The sequence below is a fragment of the Bombyx mori genome, chromosome 4, assembly GCF_030269925.1.
Source record: "Bombyx mori chromosome 4, ASM3026992v2".
Classification (NCBI taxonomy): Eukaryota; Metazoa; Arthropoda; class Insecta; order Lepidoptera; family Bombycidae; genus Bombyx; species Bombyx mori.
The window spans coordinates 8,540,247-8,564,100 of NC_085110.1; the positions used below are offsets into that span (position 1 = coordinate 8,540,247).

General features: G+C 36.6%; 2 protein-coding genes and 1 non-coding gene across 6 annotated transcripts; all 3 read right to left on the minus strand.

Annotated features, from left to right (window-relative positions):
- Nucleotides 1–298: 298 nt before the first annotated feature.
- pofut1 (protein-O-fucosyltransferase 1) lies at nucleotides 299–5,750 on the minus strand. Of its 4 annotated transcripts, none has more exons than XM_012692847.4 (4): nucleotides 5,536–5,750; nucleotides 4,214–4,666; nucleotides 3,143–3,428; nucleotides 299–1,179 (listed from the first exon to the last, which is right to left on the minus strand). In XM_012692847.4, exons 1-4 carry the CDS (start codon nucleotides 5,633–5,635, stop codon nucleotides 876–878), a joined length of 1,143 nt encoding a protein of 380 aa, XP_012548301.1. In that variant the 5' UTR covers nucleotides 5,636–5,750; the 3' UTR covers nucleotides 299–875.
- Nucleotides 5,751–15,265: 9,515 nt separating this feature from the next.
- On the minus strand, nucleotides 15,266–15,339 carry Mir2831-2 (microRNA mir-2831-2). The gene has a single exon (NR_107430.1). It is a non-coding gene; the product is annotated as a microRNA mir-2831-2 (primary transcript).
- Nucleotides 15,340–15,965: 626 nt separating this feature from the next.
- RpL35 (ribosomal protein L35) lies at nucleotides 15,966–18,357 on the minus strand. Its single transcript, NM_001043776.1, has 3 exons — nucleotides 18,316–18,357; nucleotides 17,867–18,003; nucleotides 15,966–16,217 (listed from the first exon to the last, which is right to left on the minus strand). Exons 1-3 carry the CDS (start codon nucleotides 18,316–18,318, stop codon nucleotides 15,986–15,988), a joined length of 372 nt encoding a protein of 123 aa, NP_001037241.1. The 5' UTR covers nucleotides 18,319–18,357; the 3' UTR covers nucleotides 15,966–15,985.
- Between the last annotated feature and the right edge of the window lie 5,497 nt (nucleotides 18,358–23,854).

Sequence of the window (23,854 nt, forward strand, 5' to 3'; positions counted from 1 at the left end):
TATTTCAGGTTTATCTTTAGTTTTTTCTTAGACCAAGGTGGTCATGGTGGATCGTCTTCCCAACTTTTTAATTCAGTGGATGGATGAGTTTAGAACGAGCGTACGGCTCATCTAGTGTTAAAAGGTTACCACAGCCAAATATCGCGTGTACGATACGAAGAGGATTTAATGTTCATTCATTCATAATAATCTCATAAACACAGCAGTGGTTCTCGGTAGCAAGGATGCAAAAAACATATTTCCTTTATAAGTAGATACCTATTGAGCTAAATTTTCGAACACAGAAATAAAGAAAAAGTAAGCGATCACATTTTTATTACCTACACATGTTAAATATGTATGCACATATTGAGAAATATTAGATCTATGCAACTTATTTGTTTATACGTAACGTGACCATTTTTTATCGTGTCAAAGTGGGACGCCTACGGAATTTCGTACATAAATAAATACATAATAATATATAGGGTACGTCGGGGTAAGATGTAATATTTAAGTGCAAAATAAAAAATATGGTTTAAAAATGACTGGAAATAATTTATTATGGTATCTTACCCTCACTGTCATCTTAATTCTTACACCAACTTGCCCTTAAAATAATAAAAATAGTTTCGCAACAAAAAAACTATTTTTCTACAGCAAAATTAGTTACTTTAGTATTTTGTAATAAAATAAGCGTTTGGTATAAGGTCGGTAAGTTTCTAATAAACACATGCACAACAGATAAATGAAAGCGGGACATTTTTGTTCTCGTTGGGGACAGCCTGAAAGCGGGAAAATCCCGCCCAAAGCGGAACGTATGGCCACGTTATTTTTACGTCAACCCACATTATAATTATTTTATTTAGTTATAACTAATTATTTCCATGCATAGACTATAGTTCTTCATGTTTGTTTTTCTTTCGTTGTGGAAATGACCAAAATTCTGAAGGTAACCCTTTCATGTCACGTTCCCTTTTGACAAATGCTGAATATGACGATACACAATTTCCAATAAAATAATTTGCTTGTCCAAGAATAGCTAAATCCAAGTGTGGATTGGACGATGGCTGAAATTTTAAAATCTTTATTTCTGGACGACGCAGGCCAGCATTTAATTCTTCTATCATATGGTTAGAGTCGGACGCCACAAAAATATATTTAATGTCGCTAAGTTTCTTTATTACTCGTTTTATTTGCCTGGAAAATAAACGCTGTTACAAATTATTGTAAAAACACAAATTCGAATCATGCCAAATTGAGTATGGAAACGGAAGCACATTTTATTGTCATATATCTTGATAATTAATATTGTAGTGGGTGCAAATAATCATTTCCGGAAACAAAAGTATTACCTAGCGATTCCGTATGGTCCTATTAATAATGAGTTATCGGAGTTTTATAAACACGTTAAAGAATGTCAAAAGTGAAAATTATAATAGTTCGATGGAACTACTTAGTCTGGCCATAAATAGTGTTACAAAGGAAAACAAAAAAAATTCTATGGCAAATAACATTTATTACTTTTACCGTGTGTTAGTTTAATACATAAATATAAAACAAAAGTATAAAAAGCTTATTCGAAGTGGTCTCTATTGGCTGCAATACAGTCCTTTAAACGTTGAGGCCAGTTATCAATAGAAACACGCATTCTTTCCATGGGAAAAATTTTCACTGCCAATCGTACGGATTGTTTTAGGGACTCCCAAATTATCATGGCGTTTAGAGCAAGCCGTACTCTCTAAAACTGACCATAAATCATAATCCAGCGGATTAAGATCGGGACTAGACGACGGCCAGTCTTCAGCTCTGACGAAGTCCGAAACGTTCGTTTCCAACCAAGACTGCGTAGACCGAGCTTTATGACCTGGCGCCGAATCTTGCTGGAAGGACCATTCTTGATTATTGAACATGGTGTTGTTAAGGGGCTTCACTACCTTCTCAAGAATGGTATCTTGATACATTTGTGCCGATGTTTTGATACAATTTTCACAAAAGTATGGCTCAGTCACTCCTTCATAGCTAATACCCCACCAAACCATCACTGAAGTCGGATAGTGCCCACGTTGCACTCTGTCGAATAATTGGGAAGCTTCCTTAGAGCTTTGAGTATAAATGTGGTCATTTCGTTTGTTAAAATGTTGCTCAATTGTAAAAATTTTATCATCCATAAACAAAAATTTTCTATGACCTCCCTTTGCGTACCGCTTCAATAGTTGTTTCGATTTTACCACCCTATTCTCTTTTTAAATTATCAGTTAAGAAATGACCAGTACGTCTCTTATAGGCTGCAAGTCCTAAGTCATCTTTTAAAATACGCGACATGGTTCTAGGTGCTATCTTCATCTCCCGAGATAAAATCTTTTGCTTTCGGACAGGATTTCTTCGAATTCTTTCCCTTACTGCTTTGACCACCTTTTTCGTACGAACACTATGTGGACGGCCAGATCTTTTTCTGTCACAAAAAGAGGAGGTCTCATTGCACCTATTAATAGCCCGGTACACAAACATTTTACTAATACCAAGCGTATGGAGAGTTTTAAAATTTGCATTTGGCTCCATACCTACTTTGTGTAATGCAATCACAGCGATTCGGTTCTCTTTATCACCCCACTCCATTTTAATATCGCAAAATATTGTACAATGTATTGGCGCCAAAATGAGAAAATTCAATGAGCAATCATATAAAAATGACAGATTTCAAATTCAAATGTAATATTTTGTTTATTTTTAATTGTAACAGTATTTATGGTCAGACTAAGTATAACGTTCATTAGCTTTGCTTTAACGTTTTAAGACTTCTTGTAATGGGCTCATTAAGGTTCTAGTTCATAGATCTCATAGGGTTCTGCAAGTTGGGGATGGTAGAGGGTAAATAAACCCTTGCCCTCTCCACCACCCTGGTTCAATAATCGATGGACTATATTGGAAATTTTAACCCTATTTTGACTAAATAGTGCTATTCTAACCGAAAAACATTAACCATGGACATCTTCATAACCATGGAGTTCCGCGGGATGGGGACGGTATAGGAGTAAGCCCTTACCCAGTCCCTCCTCCTCTCCGCCCTATAATGGAAAATTTTACCGACACACTAACACCTGCTAGGCCACCTAATTATAATAAAATGTTTATATTTTGTCCAATTAAAAAACATACTTACTTTAAGATTTCAGAAGGCTTTGGTAAACACATTGACATTGTTAATGGGCCTCGTTCATTTCTGTAGCCAACGCATTGTGGTGCTGCAAACAGCATTGGACTGTCTTTTACATGCTGGCATGCTTTTACCCAGTCTTGTCCATTTCTGAGATGAATTCCAAGAAAACCTCCTCCACTCATGTTCTTTTTTATAAAAAGTTTTGATCTGTGTTCAATATCATTACTCCATTTTAAATATTTCTGCATATCCACATTCTCTTTTTGTACTGGAAAACTAGCTGGAGCACCTAAAATTATTTAAATAATCCCAACTTTTTATTTATTTATTGCTTAGATGGATGGACGAGCTCACAACCCACCTAATGTAAAGTGGTTACTGGAGCCCAAATACACCTACGACGTAAGTGCGCCACCCACCTCGAGATATAAGTTCTAAGGTCTCAGTATAGTTACAACGGCTGCCCCACCCTTCAAACCAAAACGCATTACTGCTTCACGGCAGAAATAGGCAGGGTGGTGGTACCTACCCGTGCGGACTCCCAAGCTTAAGATGTTTGTTCAAGTATAGAGTTTACAGAAATTCTTGTTAAGCTCTTTAAGTAGGTTATAGGGAGATTTCACTAATATACCTCTCATTTTAATTTTGACTGCATATTAACTAGCCACATATCCATTTTTATAAGTACACATCTTTAGTTTATTAATCATATTATTAGGCATAGCTCATATAATGTAAAATAAATGTATGTGTTAGTTTTCTGTATTCAAATGTAGATCTTGAAATCTAGTAAGAGGTGATATTTGCAGTTAGCTTACTTATTTAGTTTTTCTGTATAATTTCTAATTATAGTTAGGCTTCAACCCCGCAGATGTAGGACTGTTTACATAACTAGACAATCTCATAATGACACTATGATGGTTTTTACACTCTCTAGTATTTTTCACTATATTTTATTTTACATTTTAATTTAAGCTGCATAAGCATTACTCAAATAATTTGATTCCACAGTAAATATAAGGTAACAGTCAATCTAAGAGGTAACTGCAGCAAAAAATATATTTCTTGACTTACCAGTAAAGGCTAAAACAGGCCATTTATCAACTGGATACCTTATTTTCCACTGTTCCAAGATCTTTTCATTCTGAGCATCATAATTCAAAGGTGCATAAAACTCTGATCTGTTAAAGTCTATATTGTAAGTATCCCAAAAGGGTCCAAATGGATTACCAGATTTAGCATTACAACTGTTTTGTATTTCACCTGTCCTTTGAGTGTAGCAAAAAGAGACTCTCTTTTCTATCGGCCATACTGTTGGTGCAATTTCTCTCATGAAATCTTCCATTGTTATAACATTAGCAAATTCTAATAATTTATCTACATTAAAGTAGGTATCAAATGGTACTTGTATGGACCTAGGCTCACCGTACCTGTATTCAATCCAAGGTGGCAGAATTAAAGTTCTATTAACTGCTTTACTAAAAGCCAAAACACCCAGAAAGTGATCAGCTTGGTTCCCAAATCTGCCTGGAAATTACAGCAATATTTTTTTAATAAATTGACAAAAATATATTTGATCCAATTTATGATGTCACAGTTAGATAATTATGTGATGTTGTGTTTGTTAAAACCACTGGACTTCGTGAAGAAAATTATTTACAGCAAATTACTAAATACTAATACTACTAACTAATAATGAATTTTAATCAAACTTAGTTTAGGCCTTAAAATCTAAGTGCCCAATTTTATTATTTTTATTAGTCTAAACAGTTCAAGAGCTATAAATTGTATGGGGCATCATTTTTAAGCATCTTGGTACTTAGAACTGAATATGTAATTTTCTATTTAAAATTTTGTTAAGCAAATACAAATTCAACAAAGACTGTGCTTCATTTAACTTTCAAATTTGAGTTTTCAAAATATCAGAAATGATAAATGAAAACAATAAATGCAAATTTAAGAAATAAAACAGTTCCACTATTAACCAACTTTGCTTTTTGCTCCTGTAAGACCCCATTGTGTTCACGAGGTCTTAGTGAATTGGGATTTCCTAGTTCGTAGAGCACCCAAGCTATCACTACACACTTGATAATCTAATGGCACAGATATTTCATTTCAACCTTGTGTACATTACTTGCTGTTTAGGCATAAATGATATTTATATCGTAAATTTCATTATCCATTATAAAAAGCTTCATTTAGAACAAAAATTATTGGTACCACATGAATGTATTCGTTTGAAAAGTTTTCGAATGTTGGGTTTAATAGGAATGTCACGAATTAATTAATGGCTTCTAATCAATGCTATTGATATTTGTGATTATATTGAATTGATTTAAGATTTACAAGTATTTATTTATAAATAATTTTGCCAGATTAACAAAACAATATCGTACCCATACATGGACAGTACGCAATATAGCCCTTTTTTTCTGGATTTGAACTTTTCACAGGAGATGTAGTTGTTAATAACACCATCAAAATTACTGTGATCATTTTCTGGAACTTTTACAGATTTTTATAAATTTAATTAAAATTAAGTAGGTAAGTACGGTACCTACCATAGATTATACACTTAACTTACCTACTAAATTGTTTACTGCAATTTTTTTTAAAGGGATTTTATGCCCTTGTAACTAAGACCTTTAGGTCATGTCTTATTTTAATTTTTGTTCTTATTTGTATGAAAAAATTAAAATACGAAATGAAATGAAATGATATGAGGTGATATGGTATGAAATACAATCTCAGTAAAATGGTGGTCATTTACTGAGATTTTTTAGTGGACTTTTTGGAGGATTCCGAGAAGTTACGTTCAGCGGCTTTGTCATTTTCACACATTTGTGCACTTTTGCAGATACTAAACAGTTAATAAACTACCGTTATAACACATTTAATCTTGAAGAAACATTAAATAGACAAAATAAAACAAAACATACAACTTTACTCCTCGCGTTCCCGCCAAAAAGTCTTTCAATTATTGTATATTTTTTTAAAGGATTTTATGACCTGGTAACTAATATCTTTAGGCCATGTCTTATAGTGGTAGTTTTCCAATTACGGCACTAGAGCGCATTATGCGGCATAATGCTCAACGTTGAATGTTCCAACTACAGCAACGCTTCGCACAATCGATCACTCTTTAAAAGTACTGCCTGTCATCAGATGTTTTATTAATGGCTCAAATAACTCATCTGTTTCATTATCATATATATTTTCAATAAATATATCACTTGTTAATGAAATAATTGATTGATTTAAACTCGGAGCACTCGACTTTTTTTTTTTTTTTTTTCCTACCTAAGCTGATAGCCCTAGCGGCTATTTCAGCGTAACCCTAACTTTAGTAGGTGAGCTCACGGGGCTCAAACCTGACGATGTTGCTAACACGAACCCTAGCAAGAGTCGTGCTTCGCAGAATCTACCACCGGATCGGAAACGCGACCCACTGAGAAGATCCGGCGAGAAACTCAGTGGGCTGTGTCTGAGAGTTAATTTACTCGTCGAGCCCTTCGTCGCAAGCGACGGGTTCGACGAGAACGGTGACCGGTGCTTGAAGTACCTAAAAGCACCGTTAGTGGATCGGGAGGATCCGAGATGACGTGTTTTGGGCGACGTCGACTGCTTTCCATTCTGTCCGCAGGATCGGGAATGTAGTTACCGGCGGCCACGATGAGAGGGTTCTCGTGTCGTGCCGCTTTATCGAAGTGGCGCATGGACGCCGACTGAAGATACTTACTGATGGACTCTAAGTCCAGGTCGTCATGGAGGTCGACGTTCCTGACGAACCACGGGGCTCCGACGGCTATCCTGCAAAAACGGGATTGAATGATTTGAAAGGATTTTAAGTGTATGCGGGCCGCGTGAGCGAACACTACACTTGCATAGGTCATGACGGGGCGTATGCAAGTTTTGTAGAGTGTCACCTTATTTCTAAGGGACATTTTACTTCGCCTACATATCATCGGGTAGAGACGTCCTAGGATGAAGGCGGCACGATCGCGTACCGTCTTAATGTGGGGGCGGAATGTCATCCTACTGTCGAGGGTGACGCCTAAATATTTGACCTTCGGGGCCCACGGTATGGGCTGGTCGAACATCGTGATTGGAACACTCGACAAATCATCGTCATCACTATCATCTGAATAAGATGATTCAATTAAAAAGTACATAATTTTCTTAGAACTCGTTTAAAAAAAATACTCAAAACGTAAAAAAAAAAATGTTAATGAAATAATCAAAATCCAAATTGCTTAAAATAACCGTAAATAGTTTTCAACCAATTATTATTGTTTACCACATTATTTTCAACACTGAACTTAGCGCACTCTGCTGATGCATTTGAAAACTAATTCATGTTCCAATTAGGCTTCAGCATATCCGGCCGCTTTCTCTCAACGTATTGCTTTAATCTCATCAGTTGTTTACAGTAGAGTTCAGAATCGATGGTCCTGCCTGGTGGTAACACCTCATAATGAATTCCCCTTCCAATCCTACCACACACACAGCATCACCTTGTTGTGAGTTAACCAGGGTTTCGCCACAGTCGTGAAGCCTGACCGGCCTTTGACCACAACCTTTTTCGTCTGTACTTGTCTTACGTGATCCAATTTTCATCACTAGTTATCAACTTCCTTAAAAATGGTTCTGTTTCATTATGTCGTAATAAAGAATCACAAATGAGTACACGGTTCATTAGGTTTCTTTCAGTGAGCTCGTGAGCTACCCAAATAACGAGCTTTTTTGTGTACCCAGTTTTCAAATGCGCCAAAACTGTTTTGTGGTCAATTCCCAGTTCTTCAGCTACGTCCTAGCCGATCTTGCTCCACTTTTTCAATAATGGCATCAATTTTGTCCATAATAGGGCGACCAGAACGACGTGCATCTTTGACATCAAAATTTCCGGATGGAAAACGCTTAAGCTAAATGTGTTTTTTCGCAGCTTGCGTTGCATTTTTACCATTTTTGTAGTAAAATTTTAAAATTTATCGAATTTCTTCATTAGATTCACTCATCTTGACAGTACGAAAAATAAATAAAAATCACACATTTTCCTAATTTGAATTTGGAATTATCTTCTTTAAAATTTAAACTTTTAATGATACCGAAACCAGCCAGATAGAAAGAGTATAGCCAAAGAGATTTTATTACAAGTTCATACATACTGATGCGAAAAGACTTTTTTCCCAACCTATTATATTCTTATTTTTATGAAACATGATAATTTGGAGTGAAACGAAATGAAATGAAATGAAGATGATTAATTTGAGACATTAATCAATTGGGATGAAATTAAATGAAAATGAGTAAAATGGTGGTCATTTACTGAGATTTATTCAGTGGATTTTTTGGAGGATCCCGAGAATTTACGTCTTTGTTTCATTTCTCCGCATTTGTGCACTTTTACAGATATTAAACAGTTAATAAACCACCATTATTACACATTTAAACTTAAAGAAACACTAAATAGACAAGATAAAACAAATCACACAACTTCACTCCTCGCGTTCCCGCCAAAAAGTTCTCAGTTATAGTACATACTTGGCGATGCTCGACTTCTGCGACTGTACCAACTCGCGCAAGCCCGCCGCCGTCGAGCGTGGACCAGGGAGGCGGATCTCGCCCAAGCCCTGGCCCTCTAAGTGTTTCGGGTCCCCTTCACATGTCAGTCTGGGGACCGGCGAAGGGGGCCTAAGAAGACGACGTGCAAGCTGCTCTGCACCCGTTTTACGCAAGAGCATCCGGGTGATGGAAGGCCGGTTATCCTCGACCCACGCTGGTTCTGACCCAGCGGGGTATCTTGTAGGATAACCCATTCTAACCGGCGCCATCTAGGCGGGCTCCGAGCCTGCCGACCGAGAGGGCTGGTGGTCGTGGCGCCGACGACCGCCGGTCCGGCGTCCCGATGGGTAGGGTGATGGGAGAGATGTGCTCCGCACTAAGCGCTTCACTTTCCCCTCTTTGCCTTTTCATGGGTTCTGTCTCATGCGAGGTTCGGACGTTGGTTGTTGAGTGACAGGAGGTTTTAGTCAGTTCGACTCTGACATGCCCCGCCCTCCATCCCCAGTGGAGGGCGGAAGTCCGGCGATTTCCTCCTGACCAAAAAATAAATAAATAGTACATACTCATGTGCCATAGTAATATGCTTAATAAATAAGATCTATATTGGGCGGTATAGTAGGTAATATTATATAATATTTGCTGAAGGAATTAGTGCCAACTTAGTATAGAGCGAATAGATAACTCGACTTACAAAATGGTATAATATACAGTGTGGCCGGAACATTGTCGTCCAAAAAAAAAATTTAGATCCCTCGTGTCGTGGGGTATTCGAATCACCCCCATGTGTGTTCCGCGATTTTTGATAGTTTTCGAGTTATGATTTTTTTTCTAATTTTACGAGAATTTACGACCTTGCACGCTAAAATTTTTTTTTAAATTAGTACTTTTCGGGACTTTTTTTTACAATTAATTTTCTACAAGCTGTACTTTTATGCATAAAATAACCAGCTTCGTTACTTTTTTGGAAGTTGTAAAATTTTTGGTGTAAAGAGAAAAAATTACGGTCGGTGAATAAGACTTACATTTACAACTTTAAATTAAAAATCTAAACAGGTGATTAAATAGTTTCTAAGTGACTTTAAAAAATGCGGTAGACTCTCAGCTTTCATAATAAATAAAAAAAAATTAGTGCTTAACGGGCTACTTTGGCTAAAATTGGCCTTCAAAGACAGCGAGGTGGAAAATACTTAAATTTTTTTGGTCTTACAAAAAAAAAAATTTGATAATTTTATCGTTCGTAAGGTTAACTAACGATAGAGAATGCTAGAAATTAACCAAAACATATCGAGGTTGTTTAAAAAAAGTTTCAATTAAGAAGTAGTTAAAACAAAGATGATAATGTCAAAAAATTTTTTTATGCCCATGCGATGGACCGACCAGATCACGTCAGCAGTTGGTGGCTGTTTGCATGAGTGTACCAGGCTCACCACGAACCGGCAGGAGTGGCGATTGCTCTTGAGGCGCATAACATCTGCCCACACCAATGATGCTGGACGAAGACTACGACCGCTCTGACAAGAGCGATACGACATACGAATACGAAATGCTGATAGCCTTGAGAGGCTATATCAGTTTCTCCTTGACGTGTAGGTGAGCTCACGGGGCTAAATCCGGGTGTGTTGCTAACACTGGCCCTAGCAAGAGCGGTACTTCGCAGAATCTACCACTGAATCGGAAACGCGACCCACTTAGAAGATCCGGCGAGAAACTCAGAGGGCTGTGTCTATGGGTTAATTCACTCGTCGAGCCCTTCGTCATAAGCGACAGGTTCGACGAGGACAATGACCGGTGCTTGTGGTACCTAAAAGCACCGTTAATGGATCGTGAGGATCAGTAATGACGTGTTTAGGGCGACGTCGACTGTTTACCATTCGGTCTACAAGATCGGGTATGTCGGCTAAAAGCTATCCTGTTCTCTTTTATAACACGTTCGGCTTCTGTAATCTTCTGCCTCAGCTTTTCTTCACTAGAAAATTGTCGCGCGCTCCCCTCCCTCGCCAACACGAGTGAGAAAGATAGCAATAATTCGGTCTCTTATCCTCTCAGGTTATCTCGGCTTATTGTCATTGCAGGAAAAAGTTTCCCCACGTTTTTACATCTCTAGATCCGCAAGAAAAAAAAAATAACTTCCAAATGTTTAGACCTTAGCTTTCCTGAAGCTAATTTTGTTTAGTTAACAAATTAATTAATCTCAAAAATTATAAAATTGACCAAAAATATTTTTTTGTAACACAAAAGTTTTTTAAGAATTTTCCACCACGCTGTCTTTGATGGTCAATTTTAGCCAAAATAGCCCGTTAAGCACTACTTTTTTTATTGAGTATGAAAGTTGAGAGTCTATCGCATATTTTAAAGTTACTTAGAAACTATTTAATCACCTGTTTCGATTTTTAATTTAAAGTTGAAAATGTAAGTCCTATTCACCGACCGTAAAATTTTCTCTTTACACCAAAATCTTTACCACTTCCAAAAAAGTTACGAAGCTGATTATTTTATGCATAAAAGAACAGCTTGTATAAAATTAGTTGCAAAAAAAAGTCTCGAAAAGTCTTCAAATTTTTAAAAAAATATTTTTTAATTGGGTCAGGTCAAAAATTATCGAAAAATTAGAAAAAAAATCATAACTCGAAAACTATCAAAAATCGCGGAGCATACATAGGGGTGATTCGGATACCCCACGACACGAGAGACCTAAATATTTTTTTTTGACGTCAATGTTCCGGCCACCCTGTTTAACAACGCTTAACTCTAGCTGCTTTATTAATTGGATTATACCAAACGAGCGAAAGAGCGTAACAGCGATTTAGGCGTTATTTGCATCAACTGAATGTTTTTTTTTCCTACCTATGCTGATAGCCTTGAGAGGCTATTTCAGCTTCGCCCTAACATGTAAGTGAGCTGACGGGGCTCAAACCGGAGTGTTGCTAAATGCTAACACTGGCTCTAGCAAGAGCAGTGATTCGCAGAATCTACCACCGGATAGGAAACGCGACCCACCGAGAAGATCCGGCGAGAAACTCAGTGGGCTATCTATGTCTGTGGTTAAAAATGATGTGAACGATAATAATCGAGACATTTTAATCACAAATTACAAAATTAAACTTCATATTGTACGGTTTTTAAGCTTATCATTCGTTTAGCAGTGAGTATTTTGTTTTGTATAATAAATATTTCGAATTTAGGTTATTCTACTTTTTTATCTTTGAACACTTTCGTGGCTACGTTATCCGTATTTAAGGCACGAGTAAATAGGGATGGGGGCCAACCCACTCAGTTTCTCGCCGGCTCTTCACAGTGAGTCGCGTTTCCGATGGTAGATTCAGCAAAGCCTCGCCCTTCCTAAGGCTAGTGTTAGCAAGTCGCCAGGCTGAGCCCCGTGAGCTTACTTATATGTCCGGTGAAGCTAGTATAACCCCTCGCGGTTACTATCTAATGGCGACGATTTATATCGTCATATATTTCCCTAGGATACTACGACTGCACACTCTTAGTCCTTAACGGGACGAGTTTCTCTCCAAGAGCACTGATCAGTGCTCGCAGTGTCGGAACATAAGTCGTCACCACAATCCAGCATACCCCACTTTGCTTAAAACTGCTAATCATACCATTTCCGCTTCCTACACTAGCGCTATTTCGGTGGTTTCCGAACAATAATTTGCTGTCTACATGTGAGTCAGATCAAGATCCGGCGCGAAACTCATTGGGCTGTGTCTGTGTGTTAATTTACTCGCAGAGTCCTTCGTCGCAAGCGACGGGTTTGACCAGAACGACGACCGGTACTTGGGGTGCCTACCTACCTTAAATATAATATCCGACACATCTTCCTGCGACTAATTCTAACGCTGGCAGCGCTGCTTCAACGGCTGAAGGCCTCAAACGGCGGAAATATGAAAATCTCTCTAAATATTTCATTTTCGTTCCGTTTGCCCCCTGGGGTCCATCTGCTAAAAGCTTTTTTAAGGACCTTAAAAAAACTATAGACTAAAGACCTTAAAAAGGAATCCGTCCGACGGGGGACACATCAAAGAGAAAACCAAATTGTTATTTTTATTTAATTCCTAGCATTTTTTTTTTTATAGATTACATTGTTGGACGAGCTCACAGCCCACCTGGTGTTATGTGGTTACTGGAGCCCATAGACATCCACAACGTAAATGCGCCACCAGTAATTATGCAAATTATAAATTTGCGGGTTTCATTTTTATTACACGACGTTATTCCTTCACCGTGGAAATCGATCGTGAACATTTGTTGAGTACGTATTTCATTAGAAAAATTGGTACCCGCCTGAGATTCAAACACCGGTGCATCGCTCAACATGAATGCGTAATGCGTAATGCGGAATTTACATTACGAAATTAGTGTCATGCATGTTGAGCTGAGTTTCACGAAAGTAGTTTCGATATATGCGAAAGTAATTTCGTAAAAAAATTAGTGTCGCGAAATCCACAGTATCGCAGTAACCATGGCGCCTTCAGCATCAAAGCTATATTTTGCTCTATTCAATGTAGCTAAAGAAGTGCTTAAATACCTATAAACTTAAAAAAAGGCTATCAAGAAAAAAAAAAGACGTTGGTAGATTCGAGGATGGTTAACAAGAAGGCATTTAGGTAGGTGCAATGAAGGTAATCTCTGAATTAGCAGATGAAGATCCTGAGAGTTACAAAAACTATTTTGGAATGAGTGAAGATAATTTTGCTTTTTTACTGTAGGTGTTTCTGTTCTTGTCGCTGATATTCCTTAATAAGATCTAAATTTTTTTCTGTACTCCATCGTTGGTTTGCCATTTTCAACGCTTGAAGCGCATCCGAACTAACAATACACACGTCCGCACAGCGCAGGCCCTTTCGCGACATTAGTTTCACGTTGCGTCTACCTACGAAGACCTACACTATGAAATTAGTTGCATGACACAAATTTCACCAAAAAATCGCGCAGGGCACGAAACTAATTTGCATGCATGAAATTAATGCATGCATTACGAAAGTATTAAATTACACGTGAAACTGTTGGTAAAACTAATGTCACGAAATTAATTTCATGCCACTAATTTCGTAATGTAAATTCGCCATGACTTCAATGCACCGGACGTCTTATCCGCTAGGCCACGACTTCAATGCACCGGACGTCTTATCCGTTAGGCCACGACTTCATTTTCGTATTTATCTACCTTTTAAACCTTCTCTGGACTTCCACAAATAATTCAAGACCAAAATTTGCCACTCGGTCCTGCCGTTCTCGAGTTTTTCGAGACTAACGAACAGCAATTCATTTTTATATATATAGATAAAGATAGATAATTAGATTAGTCATTGTTGTTAATTGTGTCATTATCTATTTTTTTTAGTTGTATTTTCTTATAATTTACAATTTCATTTAAAAAAAAAAATTATATTTATTGGATATTATTCTGTTAAAAGTGGTAACGAAATGGCTGAGGTGGTTTTTTTTAATTCTGGTCAGTTTAGGGTTTGAAGATTGCTGAATGTATATTCGAATGACTTACGCGTCTGAATTTTTAATAAAATTTAAATAAAGCTTTAGGTTAAATAATTATGGTGTTAGTACAAGAATTACGATTGACGATAACACAAGTTTTTTTTTTTCGGGCTGGGGGCCGAACCTCCTACGAGGTCCCCGCGCCTAGGGGGCGCGCGGGGAATGCGGGACTTGACGATCTGCAAGGTGTTGGGAGAAGACCGCGGGCCCAAGGAATTTTAGGGCCCTACCCACTAAACGACTCCCCTGCACTCTTACACCCGACGTTCAATCTCCGTCCGGGGTCAAAACCCGGTCAGAGTAGGGTGGTTCACGCGCTCAACACTACAACCAGACACGCGGCGCCACCCCGAGGACGCCCGACCGACGGGTCGTCGAGGTGATAGTCGACGACCAACGACGTCGGTCTCCGATCTCCGGTACGGTGGCCCTACCAGGCCGCCCGGGCTGACGATAACACCTGCCTGAAGCCACTTCTTCAAGGTGGATAAAACTCTTGTAGTTGGGAGACTTGTAAACAAAACTTTTTGGTATGATTAAAAGTTTGTGTCATTTATTTTTGTTCATATATCTCTCATCTCATAATTACTTTATTCACTTAAGTATGTACTTATATAATTTAAGAAAATACAAAACTTACTAGTCTCCAAAAGTGTGCACTAAATTCTCTTCCTTACGTTGAAGTCACTCACATCAGCAGCCAATAATTATTTTGACAAAATTAAATGAGCAAATAGACATGTGGTTTCACAAAAATGTATATGTAAGAAAGAATGCATCATGTAGTATGACCTGTGGATTTCATTAATAACGACCTCGGTTATAACGACTTTTTGGTTATTGCGACGTCAAACTTGCGTCCCTTGAATTTAAAGCATACTTTCCTAAGAAATTCATTCGGTTATAGCGACTTTATATATAGCGTCAATTTCGCGTAAAGCGACTTGTTTTTATGAACCATTTATGACAGATTCCCAGCAAGCCTTTATGGATATTCTATTAAGTCGGCAAAGGCGCAAAAACTCATTCATAAAACTATTATGCTTTCTTAACCTTTGTTTATATTCACCGATGGTCAAACAAATGCTTTGTTTGTATGTAAGAACATACAAACAAAACATTCGCTTGACCATCTGTGCTAAGTAGTCCTCTATTCAGCATGGGAAACTTATGTGAATATTGACGATCAAGTTCATTACTGATAATCTGACTGATAATGAAATTATTGAGTCTGTGCTTCAAATACAAAAAAGGGGATAAAGAAATGGAAGAAGATAGCGATCTAAATGAAATTCCAACAATTCTTCTTCTCCATCGCTCCAGGATCGTGACTCCGTTTCAGCTTGTCGACTGCCTGCCTCCAACGGTTCTGGTCAATTAGAGATGCATTATGTACTATAACAACGCTCGAAAAGTACTGTTTATTTGGTGAAGGTCAAAATAATTTAGATGTAGAAGGAATTATGAAAATGGAATACACCTTACAGCATGCAGAAATAACTAAACCTAAACAGTGCATAACACCCGTGTATACCATAATTAAATAAATGATAAGTAAATACTTACGTACATGACTTTTTATTATTTCGGATATAGCGACCAACTGATATAACGACGATATTAAAATGCCCCCTCCGCCGTCGTTATAACCGAAATTCAATGTATTATTAAAATTATAAAATCGTTTAGGAATTTGTTTAAATTATTATATTTATTCAGTGTGGAAATGATAAATAGTTTGGTTGAATAAGAAGTAAAATATCTATTTTGATTTTAATTATTTATTCAAGCTTTAACGGCATAGACTCTAGGTGGGAAGAGAGATTTCTTTCTGATCTCTTTCCTCGTCTTGATCTTTGCTTCGTGTTTAGTAAGAGCCTTGCGCATAGCACGGGTCTTCTTGGCTCTTAAATCTAAAGGCTTGTATTTCTTGTTTTTGTAGTGGTTTCTAAGATTGACCTTCATCTTCTGGTGATACACAATGTAAACACGTGCGATAGCTTTTCTTACAACACGGCTGAAAAATAATAATTGAAAACAATATTATGCTGTATTTCTTTGTTTAGAGGCAGATTTGATCATACTATACATATATAATCTACTATACTATATAATCACAGTTACTTCTAAAAAAAAACTTTTGTTCAAATCACTAACAGAAAAGTATTTGCAATTTATTATTAATTATTATTATTATTAATGAAGAGAAAAAATAGAAGTTATCTCTCTTATTTAAAACTATATCACTCCTCTGCCATTGCCATGTCAATGGACAGTGGTGACCACTTTTTACTAAAATAAGGCAACATAGAATATAATAATAAAGTAAACCTTTCATTCTAATACATATTTTTTTCCTTCAGAATGACAATCTGTCTCTTGTGACAACATTATTGCCAATGCCAAGTTTAAAAATCTATAATGAATATATACATCCATAAACCTAAGAGATAGATAGATAGAATATATAATAAAATATTATATAATAAAATATTGTGTTATATGAAGAATGGTATGAACAAAGTGATATAAATGGAATATAGTAAAGTCTCAGTTTAATGGTCGGAATTCATATTAGTGGAGTTTTCAGAACACAAATACCCACAGCAATATAGTTTCATTTTCCCACATTCCCAAGGGCTAAATGGTGAATAAGTTATCATTATTTCATATTAAAACAAATGTACAAAATAAAAGTAATTCCCACATCATTACACCTCACATAATTAACAAAAAGTAAAAGATATACCAACCCACAATGTTGTTTTATACACAAGTGCATGCATTTAAAATTCGTTTGAAATTCTAGTATTTAAAACAATTTTGAACAATGTATAATAACAAATTCAATGATTAAAGGGGAAAATTGAGAATGATTTAAACCATACTAGAAAAAAAAAACTACTGCATTGTCGAGTCATAACTTGTGGTACATAAAGCAGCAGTTAATTCAAGGGTGCAAAATGGAAACTAGAAAATGATTGAATGTTTTTGTATACATTATCATCAACTGCTGAAGTTGTACTTAGTATTCTATTAAAATTGGCACCCTCAATTATATTGATAGCATTATTAACTTTTTTTAATTAATTTCTTAATGGGTATATGAGCTCATGGTAGGCAATGATTTGGTGGTGCCCCTGGCTAGGCTGACGTCTATTAGCAACGATAAAGGCTTAACATCCCTTCATGAATCTCTGCTTGGTCACTTTGTGGTTTCACTACTTAATGTATTATTTTGCTTCAGTAACTTTTGAAGTATAATTATTATGTATTTGCATTTTCACTATATAACTTTAAAAAATGTATCATTCACTTATTCTCATAAGAAAATAAAGTAGTAAAAGTAAGAGAAAGTTAGGAACTGGCATATGAGCCCTTCAAAACCTAATCAGTGGATGGCCTGTTTTGAAATTTTTCATATGTTTCATATGTTGCTGATATTTGAATCAGTCAAATCAATTTTCTTGATGTTTTTAAAAAGTTTACAATGCCTTACAACTTTAACTATAAATGGCTTAGGGATTTTTAGAATATTCTTGAAAATTGTTTAAAAGTGCAAAATCCTTTTTTAAAGAAATATAGGGATTTTGTGTGGGAGTTGTTATTTTTTGTTATCAAAATAACATTCCAAATTTAAAAAAAAATACTGTATTGAATACTTACATCTTGGACAGTTTAGAAGCAACTCCACCAGTAACTTTAGCAACCCGAAGATTTGTTAATTCTGTCTTTAGCTCCTCAAGCTGTTTGAATAGCTCCTTTTTATCTTTTGTCCTTAATTCTGAACACTTCACTTTGCCCTGCAATAACATTTTGAGTTTCACTTTTAGGTTAAACCTTACTGAAATACTAATTCACTACGTAGTATCTCGAATTATGATAAATTAACAGTAAAACTCGGAAACAATAAACTGGATTCGCTGAAAATTATATTATTATTTATTGAATAGCGTATTAAACACTTATTTATGTGGTGTTTTGAATGTAAACATAAAAATAAAAGCATTATTGTCACAAAAACATTAATAAGTAACATCCGTGTAGTTTCATTCGCCCTTAAAGCACTCGATTAATAGAATAGCATTAGATTTAAAATTGTTTAATTTACACACCATTTTGACGGTCACGTTCTCTTCGAAACGAACTTTAAAAAGAATACCATAGATTATACACTTATTAAATGAAGAATACGACAAACTGAGTAGTGATGCGCAGAGTCTTGGAGTCGGGTTAGCTAGTGTAAGCATCGAAACAAGACTCGACTAAAAACCCTAGTTCACAGTTCATTGTGAAAGTCGTAGTAAAGGAGACCCACTATTAAAAGTCTGTTGAAATCTTCTTCTTCTTCTTCTTTATTTTTGGCTCTGGCACGTTTTGTGCATTAGCCAGCGTCAAGTAATAATGTTTTTATAATTCGCCGTTTTATTTATTTACAGTTTATAAATAATAAAAAACGAAGGAAACTTATCGCAACAAAACATAAATGATTTAGAACGAATTGAATTTACAAAAAAAATCAGAATAATTATATAACAGGGAAAATAAATCAAAATTATAGTTTAATGTTATTATTTAAAATAAACCTACTTAAAATACTATATACAAGGGGATTAAAATCTCGAAGAAGTAAAGAAATATTAGTAGGAAGGGGAACAGAGACAGATACTAAAGAAGTATATAAGGAAGAATGATCATATAAAGAACAAGCAAAGAAAATATGATTCAGGTCACAATAACTCTCGCCACACTCACAGGCGGTACCAGTTACGATACCAAGTTTGTGCAAATGAACTGGAAGGCTGTTATGTCCCAGACGCATACGAATTATAGTAGAAGTGGCGGTTTTACCAAACGACAATTTGGCAAACCATGGCTTCCTGGGAACGGAAGACTGTATAGCATACAAGAAACGACCCTTAATCCGGCCGCTCTCTTCCCAACACATATTCCACGATTTGTGGAGGCATATGCCGGGCAAAGCAGCAAGATCATGGCCAAAATTCTTGTACGGGTATACGTCACCGGTCACAGTAGCACTGTTGGCCAAACTGTCAGCTTTCACATTTCCAGATATGCCACAGTGACTAGGTACCCAACAAAATGATACTAAATAGTTGTGTGATTGGCAGTGCAACAGCTTTCTCTTACATTCAAATATTACATGAAAAAAAGGGTTAAGTTTTAGTGAAAATTTTGCTAAGCTCTGTAATGCACTTAAGGAATCAGTAAATACAACGGTTTTTTTTAGTTTGAAAGACAGCACATATTCAAGAGCTTTTAATAGTCCAAAACATTCACCGGTAAAGACCGATGATTCCGGAGGTAATTTAATTTTCTGAACTATGTTGTACTGTTTGTGATACACTCCAACACCAACACACCCACTGGAGTGTTTAGATGCATCTGTATAAATTTGATGCCAGTTAGGCCATTTACTATTGACATTGCAATTAAAATTTTCATTGGCATTAAAATCAGATTTTTCAATGCCAAGAGAAAAGCAAATCACTGGAGAAAGTAAGAGAGAATCATAAGAAGCGCCAAATAAAGGAAGCACCTGAAAAGAATGAGTTGGGGCTTGTAATTGTTTGAATTTCAGGAAACTTTTTAACAGACAAGGTAAAGGTTTATGTGAAGAGGGTACTTTTTTAGAAAGAAACTCTAGTTTCGAAATGAGGGGATGATTATGGAACTGAACAATTCTAAAAATGAATCTATCGGACAGATATTGACGTCTTAAGTTTAAAGGAGGGTCACAACATTCTATTTGCAGAGCATTAACCGGACTCGATTTCATGGCACCAGAAACAATCCTCAAAGCCCTAGACTGTATGAGATCTAGTTTTCTAAAGCCAGCCACATTACCTGGGTCTAAGAAAAAGGTCCCAAAATCCAGTACACTTCTAATGACAGCATTATACACCAACCTCAGTGTAGCCGGGTGAGCACCCCACCAAACCCCACCGAGACATCTCAGCATGTTCAAGTTTCGCTCACATTTACTAACCACAAATTCGCAGTGTGGTTGACCCGTTAGTTTAGAATCAAGAATAGCTCCTAAGAACTTAACTTGATTCCTAATGGGTAATATATCCCCATCATATGTTATATTAAGTGAGCAAGGAGTACGGGATTTGGTGAAAAGTACAACAGTACTTTTTGAGGGAGACAGATCAAGGCCATTTGCATCCATCCAGATTTTTAGCAAAGATAAAGAGGAGGAAACATATCGTTCAGCAGTACTTACAGACATATCAGAGGCATAAATAACCAAGTCATCGGCATACTGTAATAAACTTGCTGAATCTCCGACTGAACCTTCTAGATCATATGTATAAATATTGTACAATAAAGGACTCAGAACAGACCCCTGTGGCAAACCTCTCCATACCAGCCTACTAGGCTTATAAGGGCCGCCAACATCTAAAATAATTTTCCTCTCCGAAAGAAGATTTACAATGGAATTAGTTAAAAAATAGGGAACCTTTAATTTATCTAATTTACTTTTTAGAATATGTAATAGAACGTTATCATAAGCCGAATTAATATCCAAAAAAGCAGCAACTACTGACTTTTTATCTGAGAAAGCATTACGAATATCCGTAACTAATATGCCTAAATTGTCCCCCACACTTTTACCTTTTCGAAATCCAAACTGAGTTTGGGACAGATATTCGTTATTTTCTATATACCATTCAAGCCGATTTTTAATTAAATGTTCAACAACTTTTGTGATCACCGATGACAAAACTATCGGACGATATGATTTGATATCAGATTGTACCTTAGACGGCTTTAAAAATGGCAATACTATTTGACTTCGCCATGACGGTGGAATGTCACCTGTCAGTAAAATTTTATTTATTAAATTTAAAAAGTAATTTAATCCTTTTTCGCCAAGGTGAGACAAAAAGGAATATGGAATCCCATCTTCCCCTGGAGCACTGTCTTTGACGTGATTTAATACACCTTTTAACTCCACTAACGTAAAAGTTAGATTTAGAGAAGGGGCATCAGAGTTATATTGCTTATAAGACAGGATAGGATCGTTGAGTGGAGCAGAAGGAGGAGCCAAACGATCAAGGAATTGATCTGCTAATTCTATAGGCAGCAACAATGCGTTAGAAGGATTGACAGCTGATCTAAATCTTTTGATATTTCGCCATATGACAGTAGCATGTGTTTCAGGTGATATAGTGCTACAAAATTTCCTCCACCCGTCAAATTTCTTTTTTTTAAATAGTTTTCTAACCTCTTTCATTATAGTCATTAATGCCTCGTAGTTTTTCATAGACATATTATTGCGATAATTACGCTCTGCTGCCTTGCGTTTCTGTATAGCATTGGTACATTCTTCATCCCACCACGGTGGAGATGACAACTTATTACTACGCGGCTTTTTCTTTGGAAAAACATTATCAGCCGATTCTAACAAAATAGCTTTGAAATAATTATTATCTATGACATTAACTTCTGAGCAATTATTAATTTTCTCTTCTATTAATAACGTGTATTGACTCCATTTAGAGTCTATGATTTTGTGTTTGAGGCGAGAGTTTTGAATACACATTGTATCCTTTTTTTTACAGGGAAATGAAATGATTATGGGATAGTGATCACTATTATAAGTGGAACACAAAGTAGACCAAGATAGAGAAGATGCTAACTGGGGAGTACAAATGGACAGGTCAATGGCACTAATTACTTCACCAGGCTTTGTGAGGCGAGTAGGAGAACCCGAGTTTAAAATGCACAGGCTATACATGTCTAAGATATCTAATAATTCATAACCATAACTATTAGATACTGAACTACCCCAAGATGTGTGATGAGAGTTGAAATCACCCAGAATCATGAAAGGCCGAGGAAGAACTGAAATTAAGTTTTTAATTTCATTGAAGATTTGCAAGGAGGGATGAGGGACATAGATAGAGACAAAACAGATACCATCAACAATAGCTGCAATGACAGAAAAGCAGTTACTATGTGAAGGGAGAGGGAAGGAAGAAAAGGTGCTAGAGTTTCTGATGAGTAGGCATACACCACCATATCCATCAGCCCTGTCTTCTCTTAAGCACGAATAACCAGGGATTTTGAATACAAAATCTGGCTTTAGCCAGGTTTCAGATAGAGAAAATATAAAAGGATTAAAAGTATTTATAATATGTATAATTTCATGCTTTTTGTTTATAATACTGCGGCAATTCCATTGAACTAACTTGTCCATGTTGGCCATTATTAATATTAGTATAAGTACGAATTAAATTAGCAGCGTGGGACGGTATAGATAAATTGGGTTCAGAAAGTAATTTGATCAATATAGTAATTAACTCTGCTATTGTCTGTTGTGAATTTGCATTAGACGAGGATGGTAATGCACATCCATTAGAAGGCTCTGGCATATTGTAGTCCCTTACAAGAGACTCATGTGCTACATGATCAAAACCTTTACTGTGTTGAGGAGGAGTTCTGGGTTTAGTGAAGACTGTTTTTTTATAAGATATTGTACGTGAGGATGGTGAACCAGGCAATACTGTACTTCCACCAGGAACAGATTTAGTTGGGAGAGAGGATACAATATCAGCAAATGATTTAGAAATGGGGGGATGTAATTTTGACGCTTCAATATAGGATAAGCTATTCTCTGCCATTGTTACTTTAATATCTGTTTGTCTCATGTACTCTGGACACTTTTTGCTCGAAGCAAAGTGCAGCCCAGAACATAAGCAGCAAGATACACAGTCTTCCTCCACATTACAAGTATCTCCAGTGTGGCCCTGACCACACTTGAAGCACCTGGGCTTTGACCTACATTGGACCTTGGTGTGCCCAAAGCGGCAACAATTAAAGCACTGGATGGTTGGGTATATATACAATTTAACAGGCATAGAATTATAACACATAAATACACGTTTGGGCAAAACTTGTCCATCAAATGTAAACACGACTGTTTGCAAAGGTTTCCATGTGGGTGTGTTGTTTATCATGACTTTATAGTTTAGTCTTCTAATTTTCAGAATTTCCCCACACCCAATGGGTACATTAGTGTTCTGCATAATATCTTCAGGGGACCACTCAGTTGGGACTCCCCTAACTAAACCCATCCTCGTAATGTTAAAAGTTGGGATAAAAGCCTTCATGTTGTTTGTAGCTAAGCAGTTTGAAGTGACAAAGCTGTTAGCGTCTGTATAATTATTAAAAGAAAGTGTCATTTTATTTCGGCCAATACGTTTCAAACTTCCATTAACAATATTTTTGAAAAAATTTTTTTTTAAAAATCTGCCAAACACAACTGGGTGTAATGTTGTACCATCATCATCAGCAGACTGTATTTTCTGCACGTGTACCACAAACGGGCCGTGGTCATTGGCATCATAACTAGCCCTACCAATTTGTGTGGAGGCTTTATGAGACATATCAGTGGGAGGAACGGGCTTTGAAGATGTATCAGTGCAAGGACCAGGTGCAGGCAAATCAATAGTGCTCTCAGTAAATTCGTCTTTGCATTGACAGTCCGATTGTTTAAATGTTTCTGTATTATTTTTTCTTTTCCTTTTGTTACAATTTTTACAAATTTTGTGGAGCTGGTTACGCTTCAGCTTCCTTTTAGACACCAAAGAGCAGTCAGAATCCATTCCGGATTCGTTGGAG